The sequence below is a fragment of the Danio rerio genome, chromosome 22 (genome assembly GCF_049306965.1).
Source record: "Danio rerio strain Tuebingen ecotype United States chromosome 22, GRCz12tu, whole genome shotgun sequence".
Classification (NCBI taxonomy): domain Eukaryota; kingdom Metazoa; phylum Chordata; class Actinopteri; order Cypriniformes; family Danionidae; genus Danio; species Danio rerio.
The window spans coordinates 5,341,597-5,355,807 of record NC_133197.1 but is presented as its reverse complement, the minus strand read 5'-3'; the positions used below and the strand labels follow the sequence as shown (position 1 = coordinate 5,355,807).

The window sequence follows — 14,211 nt, the reverse complement described above, 5'->3', positions numbered from 1 at the left end:
ATACTAATGTCATGACTTTTCCTTTCCACTTATTTCATTCATTAAACAAATATTTTAAGTGAATGTGTAGGCATTTGTCATATAAGAAAAGGCACACTATTGAAAAAAGCACAAGTTTAAAAAGTGAGCTCAAGGTTTATTCAGGAAAGAGTCTAGACAGTGTTTGTTTTCATGCAGGTTGAATGTTAGCATAGGCTTTTATTTGACACAGCAATAAATAGGAGAGTGGAGCTTGAATTTGTGTAACAGGAAGAGCTGATTATTTGATAATGGAGACCTCTGTATGCATTTAAAAGGTTATATTTTAGTCAAAATAATCCATGCTTTAATATGAGCTAATTTGGAAACACAAGATACACCCAGACCATGTCATTTGTTAGGTTTTACTTAATTTGAAGGCAACTTTACAAGGGGAAAAACCATTAATGATTTGGATATGCATTTTTCTTTGCTTATTCCTTCAGCTTTAAATTCTTTACATAAAGCTAAACATACAGTCATAATTAAATCCAGGACATTGGTAAGAAAGAATACACTAAAATGTTATTTAACAATGGCTAAGTGAACCACATTAAAATGAATTGTTTTAATATCGATAATCTTACAGCAAAAAGTAGATTAAATAAAATGCAAAATATAACAAGTGTAAAGTCAAAGCACAATGTTTATTGGTACAAGCATGGTGAAAACATTGGAAAATTCATTTGCTGAGTAGTAAACAGAATGAAGTCTTTGAACAGAGTGCTTTGGAAGGCAAAACAATTTAAAAATAATAAAAACTTAAAATATGGACTCTGTCCACAAAATAATGCAAAACAAGGATTTAAGTTACATTCAAGTCAAAATATTTACAAAAATTTCCATGTTAAAAAAAACAAAAAAGGCCTTAAGTAACATTAGTATTTACAATAATGTACAGTCAGTGAGCGGCAGCCTCCTCCTGCTGGAAGACAAACAAACAAGTTACTTTTAAAACGCCTCACAAATATTTACAATCCATTTTCAGATAAAACATTCAGGTTGGATCCCTCACCTATAAACGATTCAGGAGTGTGTTGTGAACGTCTTCGTAAACCTGGTTGTAAATTTCATCTTTTGTTTTCAAGCCATCCAAGTATTCTGTTGAATTAAATATGACACAAAAATGAGCATTAATCCAAAATATTACACTTACAAACTTAACGGTTTAAAAACCTTATACTGTACCGATTGGCAAACCGCAGTTCTCCATGGCGAATCGGTGTTTCAGGTACATGGGCCACACATGACCATCAAACAGCCCGGGAGGGTCTGGAACAGTGTACTGCCTTGTACTGAAATAAATAATAAACACACAGTTAGAGACAAAATTATTAGATTAAACTTAAGTGCCATTTTAACAGAGCAAGGAAGCTTTTTAGAGTATTTGTTATTTATATATTTGTCACATCAGCAACTTATGGCTATTTCATGGCAAAATTGATATACATTAAAATATAACATGACCAAACAAACTTGTATTACAATAAAAAAAGTTACTTGGACAAATATAGAAATTATAAATAAATAAAATTCCCACAAAAATAAATTCAAAGTTAAATATGAATTTTTGATAAATAATTTAAGAATTTTCCTGGTGGTACCTTTTTAAAAAGGTCTATCAAATACTCTCCTTAAATTTCTGTCTAATGGTATTCAAACTTCCACATTTCAACAAAATATGTTTAAGTATTTGTATACAATAATTCTCTTATGCAGAACGTCTTAATAATAATATTAATTTAGCATTTTATTAATTTTATTTTGCAGAGATCAAACTTATTAGGCCCGCGATTTTCGCTACAGAACAAATTGTCGTCCAATGATTTGAATAGTTAAGCCTTTAAATTAAGTTAAAATACTAGTATCTTCCAAGATAACTAGTAAAATATTATGTACCATCATAAAGACAAAAAAAAATTTGTTATTTAAAATGAGTTACTAAACTATTATATTTAAAAATGTGCTGAATGTAAAACAGCAATTGGGAAATATCTGAAATAGAATAATTTTAATAGGCAGGCTGATAATTTGGTCTCATCAACCATAATCAGCTTCTATATTGGCAGAATTAATGTTTAATTGTGACTTTAACACACCTTCTCCTTTTTTTGCACTCCTCATATGGGATGGTGATGTAGTAAGATTTGTCAAAGACGTCAAGCAAAGGCCTGTTTGGGGAGGAAAAAAAGATAAAATAAGGTGTCATAACCTAAAAGCGAACACCACTGAAAGTGTGAGCGAATTCATATACTGATTACACGGCCGGCTTGCAAATCAACACATGCACATCCACGTGCCGCCTTATCTACAGCGATGCAGGGGCGCATCACGTGGCCGGTATGTACGCCATGTCCCCTTCTTAAATATGCATTAGTCACATGTTACCCAACGTTCCCAGAAGCTAATCTTTATGCAGTTCGGACCTACGAAAGTCAAATCTCTCACTCACTTGTAGTTGTACAGCAGAAATCCTTCTACGATGAGTATGTGCACTTGGCTTTCGGGATCCTCCATTTCTGTGGCAGGGGTCACCTGGATGCCGTGGGAGCGAGCAAATTTAACTGGGTTTTCCAGCCAACCCTTGATGGTGTTCACCATTGCCTCCATATCCAAAGCGTCGATCACTACAAAGGCAAAAGCAAAGCTTTTAGAGAACGAACGAAAAGCTGAAAGTTCGATTATTAAATGTCTAATTATAGCAAAGCCACACTGGAGAGATATGTAAATGGGTTGGGAGGGACAGACATTGTAAAGTCTTTGTTACGGGAGGGCGATGCTTAAAATGAGGAGTTATTTCTCTCCTACCATATATTTTCTTACCATCCCACTGTTTAAAGCCGTCCATTCCGACTGCTATCTGATCCGGCGGCTGAAATAACAGTGACCAGTAAAACACTGTAGCAAATGCCATCATCTACATCTGCCATCATGTGTGCTAGAGAGCCAGACTGCTGATCTAGAATCAGGTCTCGGCCATCATAACCTGATGAATACAACTTGAGAGATAGGAGGAAACTGATCTTGGACCAGCATTTTTGAGCTCTCACAAGCTATTTCAAACAGACCCAAATTAAATCCAATATCATTACTTGGATTATTGTCGTAACATTATATTTTATACCCATGCATGCATTACTAAATCAGGAAAAATAACAAAGAGCTACATTTAAACTTAGCAAATAAAATATATTTAAAATATATATATATATATAAATATACTAAAATTACTAAAAATGTAAACGTAACAAAAGGAAAAGAAATACTGCTATTGTTCCATTTTATTAAAGATCTATTAGATGTAGTTGACAAAACTAACTAGAAATATGCAGTAAATAATACATATAAATAAACTCACCTTAAAAAAGTCGTCTTGGTGAACCACACAGCAGTTTGGTAAGGCTTTTATTAACCTGTTCGTCAGGGTGGTTTTACCACCATTAGTCACACTAAAAATAAATAAACACACAAAAGAATGTTAAAACAATAAAGCCAAACTAAACATAAAGCAAAATGAGGTAGAGTTACACTCAATTTAAGTGTACTGTTCGATTTAATCGCGCAAATTAAAGGTTTATTCATGTGAAAATGGCGGGATGGTATTGTCAGCCCTTCAGCTGTCTTATGACAACAAACCAACCCCAGGATTGCATTGTTCATCATTTTCACAAGTGTCGAATATAATAATTTCTTAAAATTACACAATTACAGTAAACTATTATAACAATAAAACTACTTCGGACGTTTTATTGTTATTCTAATATTTAGTCCTTTGTTTAAGTCAGGATATGAGGCATATTACAATCCCAAACAACACACAAAATTACACTTTAAAAAGAAAACAGCTTACAATACTGATAATGTACTTTATATAGAATATAAATACAAAACAAATAGATATTTAGTGATATTAGGGCGCGAATGACGGGTAAAAACATTCAAATATTTCAGCGCGCTCAAAATTTTAAATCTCCCGCTCAAAACTTCAACAAACGCTTCAAACCTCGCGATTGTGTGAAAACGGACTTCCAAAACGTCACGAATGGGAATTAAACACAACAAGAATTAAACAAACAGAACATTCAGTAAACTATTTTAACATTTACCTTGAAAATATTTAAAAGCACATGGCTGGATAGTAAACATTGTAACTTCTGTAGCTGATAGTATTATTCGAAAGTCACTTACCCTCCTATTCCAATGATAAACTTCATTGTATCCAATATGGTAGACGATTTTCAAATTAATGCCGCAAAACGCTTACGATAAAAGTGGTATATATAAAAAGAGTTCGACTCAAAGCTGAATTCGCAGTCTTATCTCCGTTGTGTCTGATGCGTTGTGAGAGCCAAGTTGCACGTGGGAATATATCCAAACGTGTACGTCACGGAAAAGGCGTGGCCTACGCGCTAAACAGCCAATCCCCGCTCGCGCAGTGAGAACACACTGTAGCCCTGAGTCAGCCTAAAAATTCACAGGAATTACTTAGAAGACAAAATTAGTACAAATTAGTACATTTAGATAAAATAATCAAAGTGTGGTTTTGAGTACTGTTTTTAAACAGCACAAAATGTCCTTTGAAATATGAGCTGGACCTATTTATAGAACTTTACAGCACATTATTTGAAACATACATCAAATATTTTTTAAATATATGTATATAAAAAATTATATATATATATATATATATATATATATATATATATATATATATATATATATATATATATATATATATATATAATTTATATAATTTATATAATTTATTTACAAATATATATACTGTAGATATCACATGCTTTCCTGTAATATCAGCTAACAAGGACAGTGTTAATTTGATGGCTTTAAAGTGTTTTAATGGATATCCTGAATGGACCCCCAGATATTTAGGTGAAGGGTCCTACAGACAGAATAATCCTGCGGGATACTTGCAGGGCACCACGTTCCCCAAAGAGCTCATGGGGGTGGAATCACATGCCTACATGTGGGTGGGCACAGTTAATACAGCACACCAAGGATGTGTGATTGTACCACACGTCAAGGATATCTTGTACGCTTTTATATTTACCCTTTAAACGTTCATTAATATAGTAGGCCTATAACAATGTTTTCAACCATGGTAATGATGATCAAAATTAATTAGTTGTATTTGAATTTCTGACTAGAACTGCTAAATACAAGATAAATACAAAATTATTGTGAAATAGTATTGTATCCCGTTCACAAAAGTCCATGACAGTGAGGGTCATGCTTTATTTAGGTCAAACAGAGTGTGACTGGTCACTGCGTCGGACAGACAGCTGACAGTCACATACATTCATGCAGGAATAGTCTGTGACGTCATGGATATGGTCTTTCTTGTGACTCCATTAACTCGCTGCGTTAATTTGTTTGATGTTAATATGTACAATCATACCTTTGTTTTGGATTTAAGCAAGAACAGTTTTGACATCATGGCTTGATTTATTGTATATACAGTTGAAGTCAGAATTATTAGCCCCCCTTTGAATTTATTTTTCTTTAAATATTTCCCGGATTATGTTTAACAGAGGAAGGAAATTTTCACAGTGTGTCTGATAATGTTTTTTCTTCAGGAAAAATTCTTATTTGTTTTATTTCGGCTAGAATAAATTTTAAAACCATTTTAAGGTCAAATAATTAGCCCCTTTGAGCTATAATTTTATTTCCATAGTCTACCGAACAAACCACTGTAATGCGAAAACTTGTCTAATTACACTAACCTGGCTACTTAATCCAATTAACCTAGTTAGTCCTTTAAATGTCACTTTAAGCTGTATAGAAGTGTCTTGCAAAATATCTAGTCAAATATTATTCACTGTCATCATGGCAAAGATAAAATAAATCAGTTATTAGAAATTAGTTATTAAAACTATTATGTTTAGAAATGTGGTGAAAAAATCCCTCTGTTAAACAGAAAAAAATAAACGGGGGGCTAATAATTCAGGGAGGCTAATAATTCTGACTTCAAATGTATAGTTTAGATTTTTTTTTATTAATTAAATTTCAGAAAATGATATATTAAGTTTAAAAAGAAGAATAAATCAACATCGTAGTCATACATTTAGCAGAAACTTTATTTTGAACCATTTTGATAGCAAACAGAAGGCAACATAAATACTGCTGAGTAATGTCAAAATGCTTTGAGAGACGACTGGCACTTATCATGTACAAAAGCTGGTCATTAAAGTGTTAATGCAACCAAAAACTTAAATTCTGTCATCTTTTACTAGCAATTGTTCTGTTGAACGTAATTTCAAAGAACATTGAAAAGCAGTAACTATTGACTTCCATAGTGGAAAAAACAAATACACTGAAAGTCAATGGGTATCATCAACCAGCATTCTTCAAAATATCTACTTTTGTGCTCAAAATGATGACAAAATGTTGTTTTTGGGTGAACTATCCCTTTAAATTATATGATAGAGGTTAAAACATTCAAAAAAGCATCCTATAAAGGTTGCAGGCAAACATAATTGGCGAAATGGAAGTTACATTCGATTTGGGCGCAAAGACACAGAGAAGCACAGAAGCGGTTGTTGCGATGCTTGGAAATCGACATGCACCAGCAATTCTTCACCAATCAAATCCTGAGCGTACATACACTTGTCAAATGAAGGCAGGTCACGTGACTCTCTCAAGGGCCAAAAATGCAGGGAACGGCGACCTAAAAAGCAACAACTGCGAAAAGGCTACAATGCACGATGTTACATCCTGCTACCAAAAACAGTGACGTTTCTCTGTGCGTAATGCCATCTGTTGCTGGAGATTTCATATTTTAAAAATTGTGCCTTTGCAGACGAAAGTGAGAGCAAGTGGATTTCTCACCCTTTAACTTCCGTTTAAAGTTTTTGTTTGTAGCTGATCTAAGAACAGTTTTGAATCTTCTAATTCATTTATTTTCTTTTCGGCTTAGTGCCTTTATTAATCAGGGGTCCCCACAGCGGAATGAACCACCAAATATTCCAATTGGTGTATTAATTAAATAATTTGGAAATATGACAAATGATCTAAGATCAGCAACAAAAACATTAAAGCTCGCCAACTTAGAGTCCAGGTTCTTCAATGGCTGTGGTCCTGTGGATGGAAATTCATTTAGTCGTTTGAATATATACATACATATATATATATATATATATATATATACACATACACACACACACACACACACACACACACACACACACACACACACACACACACACACACACACACACATACATACATACATACATACATATATATATATATATATATATATATATATATATATATATATATATATATATATATATATACATACATACATACATACATACATACATACATACATACATATATATACATACATACATACATACATATATATATATATATATATATATATATATATATATATATATATATATATATATATATATATATATATATATATATATATATAAATATGTACACACAAACACAGTATCATAATATGAATCATTTATGGAAAAGTGATTTGTTTGTTTGCTCACCTCTCTGGATTGGTTGGCTTTTGTTGCTGTTCTTGATGCTGTTGCTCTTTCTGTTCCTGCTCCATTCTACAAATATAAATGGGTGTCTTACCAACCAATCACAATGGGGTATATGCACATGAACTTTTAATTTCAGTCAGCCAGCCACAGGGCTTTCGGTAATTGTCATACCATACAAAATCGCTGCATTTAAGATCTAATTTCTTAAAAAAACAATAAACAGCGATCTTACTGTCTGGCTGAGATCCGATATAAAGTGGGTATCAGACCAAACAATAAGCACTGCATTAATTTATATATTCCCCCGCCATGTCTTTAAAATTTTACCCCAGTATTTTGAATGGAATTTCTGCGCTAGCCTGCTGCTGATGACGACACCTTCATTTAAGTGGTTTTTCGTCCCTTTTTACGCTTCAACAACCAAATGGATGCTTAAGTCTGTTTAACTGATTACATTTGAATTACATTACAACATCGATGCTGTAAAAGAAACCCTATAAAATAAAATCACATAAAGCTTTCACTGAAAGTTCATCATTGGCAGAAAAACACTATCTGCGCATATAGTCCATTAAAGTTTGGTCAAAAAATATACAATTCTAAGGAGCCAAATTAACCAAATTTTACGTAATTACCTCTCTTTTCTAGCGTTCAACCGTTCCTCTTCATATCTGCAAAATTAGACACACTGACCTCAGAATCAGTTTTGGCTATTAAACAGTAAAATACATTTGATTGGCATCTCCTTACTGTAAGATGCATTCTGGGATATGAATATGATCCATCGGAACGAACTTTTCCAGCTCTTCCAAACTGTGCACGTAACGGATCTTATTCATGAACTTCACGCTGTAGAGCATAAAATAGGAATGAGATGATGAATTTTTAGGGTTAGTTCACCCAAAAATTTATATTCTGTTATTAATTACTCACCCTTTTCGTTCCAATTCCCTGAGACCCAAATTAAGGTATTTTAGATAAGATCTAAAAGAAAGTTATTTTAGGTGAAATCCAGGAGCTCTCTTATCATCCAATGCTATTCGCGTATAAATAGGCGCATGAACATTTTAAACGTACTTTCATTTGAGCATTAAATTCGCTTCACAATGATGTGGATTTGTGTCATGGACGGGACTTTTGTCTGCACAGTGACTCTAGTTTTGTTGCTAAATGGCTAACATGGATTTTATTAAGAGAATAGTTGTGTTTATGTGCTTTAGACAGCGTAGATTCGTTCGGCGCCCTGAGTCCACTAGATCCTTTCAGAGGTGCACCCAGCTGTGAGTTCAGAAACTCCTAGAGAAACTATACCTGGATGGAGGCTTTCAGCGGTGCTTCAGATTGAGCCGAGCCCAGTTTGATGAGCTGTTGTCTGGATTTCTTTTCGGTACACCAACAACAGGTGCTACGTCATAATCACGCTCCTACAAGAGCAAGCTCCTGATTGGTTAACGCGATGCGAATGTCCACTAAAATGCAGATTTTTATCAACTAGAGCGAATCGCGTGTTAAGCAAGTCATATGCTTAAATCGCTCAATTCTTGCCAATTTATCCATTTGAATAAGTCATTTGCACCACCTCATTCGCGCAAATCGTGCCGCATAATGTCTATTCGTGTCTTTGCATTGACTTAACATGTTAACCACATGCTTGATGCTTCATCCATGTCTGGTGTGAACGCATCATTAGAAGTTCAAATTCCAGAAAAGGAGCCAAAAACATTGTCAAAATTTTCCAGGTGACTTCCGTGGTTCAACTATAATCATACAAAACTCGAAGAAAACTTTGTAGAAATGTTACTTTTGTAGAAATGTTTGCTGAAGCCTTCCTCGTTAGGGCAGGGTGTGCATTTTCTAAATATCATAATTCTCATAATAAATGCGCTCTCTGACAACCAGGCGAGGAATCCTTGTTTTTTTATTTGGGACTTTGAACATCTCATGATCATTGCTGTCTATAGAGGTTGAGAGAGCTCCTGGATTTCATCTAAAATAATTTAATTTGTCTTCTGAAGATGAACGAAGGTCTCAGGAGAGTAACTAATAACATAATTTTCATTTTTGTGCAAACCTTTTAAACTGTGAATAAAATAGTCATATATTGCGCAATGTTTTTATCAGATTAATCAACTAATATTTAGCCTTTTTGTGAGTTTAAAAAAAATATTGCGTACAATTATGTCCTTTCACCAAGCTCAGTATTTAATGTCTTGATGAGCGTGATGTTTACCTGATGAAGGGTTTGGAAATTGCGATGACCGTCCGAATAAACCAGGAGGGATGAGTGATGATCAGAGATTTCAGGTTTTTTCTCAGTCTGTGGAAGAATATTGAAAACGTCATCCAAAAATCGTCTATAAAACCCATTTGGAGTAAAGGGATCCACATTCCAGTACCTTCTGTCGATCATCTGGTAACACTTCTTGAGCCAGCTAATGCCGGGCATTTTACTCCGCGGCGTTCCTCCATTCATGTAGATGATCAGGTAATCCTCCGCCACCAGCATCTCCAAACTGCTTACCACATACCTGAGGAACAGGTGTGAAGACAGCATGAAGCGAAGATAAAAATAGATCAAGAGCATTCTACTGCCTATATTAGCTGTTTTTCTCATTTCATCACTTAAAGGCACAGTGTGTTATTTTCGCCACTAGGGGGAGTGGATTCACAACAAACAAAGACGTAGTTTGATGACTCAAGTGAGCTCAAGTATTCAAGATGAGCTCAAGTATTCAACACTTGGGTGAAATGAAAGAAACGCTAAAGAGATTCCTAATGAGAGACGAGTGCAACGAAGCACAAAAACAGCAGAGCTTTTATTATGCCACTTCTGTTTCTCCAGCTTGTTCTCATGTGGAGTAGCAGACCTGTTTTATAAGACTAAATACATTTTAGGCTTCTGTTATAATGCTGCTCTGTGCAGTGGAATAAAGCACAGAACATATTAAATCCTTGTTGCTTTTCCCTGTTTTCTACACAACCAAACTGGATATGGAGGCTGTGTGATGTCATTAGCTTGAAGACACAACACACGCTTCATCTCACTAGTTAAAACTGCTAATATCTCTCGATTTGAACCTACTTTATCCCAAATGTTTTAAAGCAAGAGCATAAGTCAGACGGATATATAACACAGTTCTAGCGGATTTAGGAAATTTGAATGAAAGTCTGATTGTGACTGTGCCTATAATTCACTTACAGAAAGAGATTTTCCATCAGGTAATGGTAATCTGGGCAGCTGCTGTCAGGAAGGTAACATGCTGTGAACACAATGATGGCGTTCAAGCCTTCACCGTAGTATCCTAAAGAACGGAGAGAAGATGCAAACTCAAGACTCAAGCCAATAAACAGTATAAATGAAGACTTGTTGATAACGTGGCGCACCTCCGTGTGATATGACCCGCAGATAGGGCCGTATGACTTGCATATCAATGCGATGTTCCTGTTCCCCAATGATCACAGTCCTCCACAAACGCCCGTTGGCACCCGTCCCGTCCACACCTTCACCATCAGCATCACTGTCAGCAGGGGGCGCTTTGGCCGAGGCGACTGGTGTGTCATCTGAAAATAATGGATATATCAATGGAGTGTCTGTCTGTCTATCTATCTATTCGTCTGCCTATCCATCACCAATCTGTCTACATTACCAGCTATCTATCTATCTATCTATCTATCTATCTATCTATCTATCTATCTATCTATCTATCTATCTATCTATCTATCTATCTATCTATCTATCTATCTATCTATCTATCTATCTATCTATCTATCTATCTATCTATCCATCCATCACCAATCTGTCTACATTACCATCTATCTATCCATCCACATCTATAAATCTATCTACATTACCATCCATCCATCCATCTATCCATCCATCCACATTTCTATCTATCTATCTATCTATCTATCTATCTATCTATCTATCTATCTATCTATCTATCTATCTATCTATCTATCTATCTATCTATCTATCTATCTATCTATCTATCTATCTATCTATCTATCTATCCATCACCAATCTGTCTACATTACCATCTATCTATCCATCCACATCTATAAATCTATCTACATATCCATCCATCCATCCATCCATCCATTCATTCATCCATCCATCCATCACCAATCTGTCTACATTAGCATCTATCTACCCATCCACATCTATAAATCTATCTACATTACCATCCATCCATTCATCCAATATTATGTGTGAAGAACCTTATATCCTTACCCTCCCACTCTAGATCATTCCCATTGGTTATAAACTCCAGTGAATCTGTCTCATCAGGCGTCTCTATATCATCCACGTTAATATCCAGATCATCTGGCGTATCCAAGAAGTCATCAGAAAGCAAAGACCCCTCGCTCTGGTCCAACGACAAGTTCATATCTGGCGCCACCAGTGTGCGACGCTTCCGGTGAGCTCCGCCCCCTCCGGCTCCACCAATGAGGAGAGAGTTTGGGGGAGCTGAACCAATAGAAAATAATGAGAATGAAAATGAACTATTTTATAGCGGCATTCAAACAAACAAATCTGTCATAATTTACTCACCCCCAAAATTTTGTTCAAGTTTCTTTCTATATATTTAAGAATGAATATATTTTCAAGAATGGTAACTTCCGTAATATTTATTCTTCCTACTATGGATGTCGAACACTGTTCAATATATAATCCTCAGTGCTCAACATAAGAAACAGACTCATAAAGGTTTGGAAGCACTTGAGGGTGAGTAAACTGTGAGTACATGTTAATTTTAGGGTGAACTCTCCATTTAAGATGAACTTTTGTGAATGAAACAAAATTACTTACAAGTTCTCCCTTCGCTCAGGGCACAGGAAGAGTCCATGTCACCCTCGGCAGGAAGTGGCCTGTAAGAGCCAAAATTTGATAGGTAATAATTTATTCATAGAGAGCTCAAATACATACGTACAATATACATCCATTGATATGATACTCCCAAGCAGAAGGGTCCACGGTTCGATCTCAGCTCAGAGCAGGTTAGGTAGGACCGGCGGGGTTGCATTGGTGCCGTGACCAGGATGGGAGTTTGGTTTAAGAGGGTGATTGTTACCGAGGCCACCTAGTGAAGTGCTGTGCAGGTAAACCTCACTCCTCTGACCTCTAAAAGGCGCATTAGTGACAGATGTTAGAGGCCATGGTCTTTAGCCTCCTTGTTAGAGCAATAGACTCCCATGCAGAAGGGTCGCCGGTTCAATCCCAGCTCGGAGCTGGTTGGGTGGTGTAGGACCGGCAGGGTTACATTGGTGCTGTGACTCGGATGGGAGTTTGGTTTAAGAGGGTGTTTGTTACCGAGGCCACCTAGTGAAGTACTGTGCAGGTAAACCTTACTTCTCTGACCTCTAAAAGGTCCTCTAGTGATTAACGCTAGAGACTATGATCTTTAGCCTCCTTGTTAGAGCAACCTACTCCCATGCGGAAGGTTGCTGGTTTGATCCCAGCTCGGAGCGGGTTGGCTGGTGTAGGACCGGCACATTCATGTACATCTATTGATCTTTCTCCCTCATATTTGTTTGTAATTGTTTGCCTTTTTTATTATCGGACTGTTTTAAGTTATCACACGGTATACGCAGGAATCCTAAAGGTAATTTCAATACCTTTTTAAGACTTTTTAAAGACTTTTTTAGAATATTTTAAGACCTCATCACCACTTCTAATTCTAATTAGTACCAAACCTTCAACTTACATTTTACTGTGTGTTTCGCTCTATGGTCTCGCTCCATGAGGTGAGTGTCACATTACCTTTCCGCGTTTGTCGCAAATTACGTGACATCACCTGAACGGAGAAGCTTGGCCAGACACGCCCCAGCCCAAACCATTATTAATATTAAGGAAAATAAATATATTTATGCTTTTGTCTTTTGGAGTCAAACACTTTGGGCAATGCTTAAACAAAATTTAAGACCGCGTAAAAATGCAATTAAGACTTTTTAATAACTTTTAAGGACCTTAATTTTCTCATTATTGATTTATCAACATTGATAGGACCCCGCGGACACCCTGTATCATTATATGGGCAAAAGGGTAAAAAGTGAAAGTAAGAGAAATGGAGCAAAAATTTTTTTTTTGACCTGAGTTTTGTTTATTTCACAAGAGCAGAAGGGTCCCCGGTTCCATCTCAGCTCAGAGCAGGTTAGGTAGGACCGGCCGGGTTGCATTGGTGCCTGGATGGGAGTTTGGTTTAAGAGGGTAATTGTTACCGAGGCCAGCTAGTGAAGTGCTGTGCAGGTAAACCTTACTTCTCTGACTTCTAAAAGGCGCTCTAGCGACAGATGCTAGAGACCATGGTCTTTGGCCTCCTTGTTAGAGCAACCTACTCCCATGCGGAAGGTATTTATGCTTTTGACTTTTGGAGTCAAACACTTTGGGCAGGGGTGTCCAAACTTTTTGGGCCGAGGGCCAGATGCAAAAAAACAAACGTTGTCGCGGGCGAAATTTTACATACATCACACAGACACGCATATATATATATATATATATATATATATATATATATATATATATATATATATATATATATATATATATACATATACAGTTGAAGTCAGAATTGTTAGCCCCCCTAAATTATTAGCCCCCGTTTATTTTTTTCCCCAATTTCTGTTTAACGGAGAGAAGATTTTTTTCCACACATTTCTAAAC

General features: G+C 35.9%; 2 protein-coding genes across 9 annotated transcripts in view; both read right to left on the bottom strand.

Annotated features, from left to right (window-relative positions):
• Positions 1–162: 162 nt before the first annotated feature.
• On the bottom strand, positions 163–4,407 carry mibp (muscle-specific beta 1 integrin binding protein). Of its 4 annotated transcripts, none has more exons than NM_131693.2 (8): positions 4,207–4,404; positions 3,377–3,467; positions 2,842–2,890; positions 2,471–2,645; positions 2,118–2,189; positions 1,207–1,313; positions 1,034–1,119; positions 163–943 (listed from the first exon to the last, which is right to left on the bottom strand). In NM_131693.2, exons 1-7 carry the CDS (start codon positions 4,230–4,232, stop codon positions 1,034–1,036), a joined length of 606 nt encoding a protein of 201 aa, NP_571768.2. In that variant the 5' UTR covers positions 4,233–4,404; the 3' UTR covers positions 163–943. The 4 variants fall into 4 exon arrangements, 3 of the variants coding, with proteins under 3 accessions (NP_571768.2, XP_017208681.1, XP_017208682.1); XM_017353192.3 differs by having other exon boundaries at positions 647–940; positions 4,207–4,359; NR_102288.1 differs by lacking the exon at positions 2,842–2,890 and having other exon boundaries at positions 4,207–4,407.
• A 1,688-nt stretch (positions 4,408–6,095) lies between these two features.
• atcaya (ATCAY kinesin light chain interacting caytaxin a) overlaps positions 6,096–14,211 on the bottom strand; it is a 60,877-nt gene continuing 52,761 nt past the window's right edge. For 4 of the 5 annotated variants that reach the window (XM_073937043.1, XM_021469522.3, XM_073937042.1 and 1 more), the window contains 10 exons: positions 12,361–12,419; positions 11,782–12,018; positions 10,935–11,111; positions 10,750–10,852; positions 9,947–10,078; positions 9,781–9,867; positions 8,301–8,399; positions 8,186–8,221; positions 7,551–7,616; positions 6,096–7,113 (listed from right to left, as the gene is read on the bottom strand). In XM_073937043.1, coding sequence (XP_073793144.1) covers positions 7,083–7,113; positions 7,551–7,616; positions 8,186–8,221; positions 8,301–8,399; positions 9,781–9,867; positions 9,947–10,078; positions 10,750–10,852; positions 10,935–11,111; positions 11,782–12,018; positions 12,361–12,419 — 1,027 coding nt within the window. In that variant the 3' untranslated portion in view covers positions 6,096–7,082. Of the gene's footprint in view, positions 7,114–7,550; positions 7,617–8,185; positions 8,222–8,300; positions 8,400–9,780; positions 9,868–9,946; positions 10,079–10,749; positions 10,853–10,934; positions 11,112–11,781; positions 12,019–12,360; positions 12,632–12,870; positions 13,125–14,211 lie in introns of those variants that run through there. The other variant, XM_073937044.1, reaches the window with a different exon arrangement.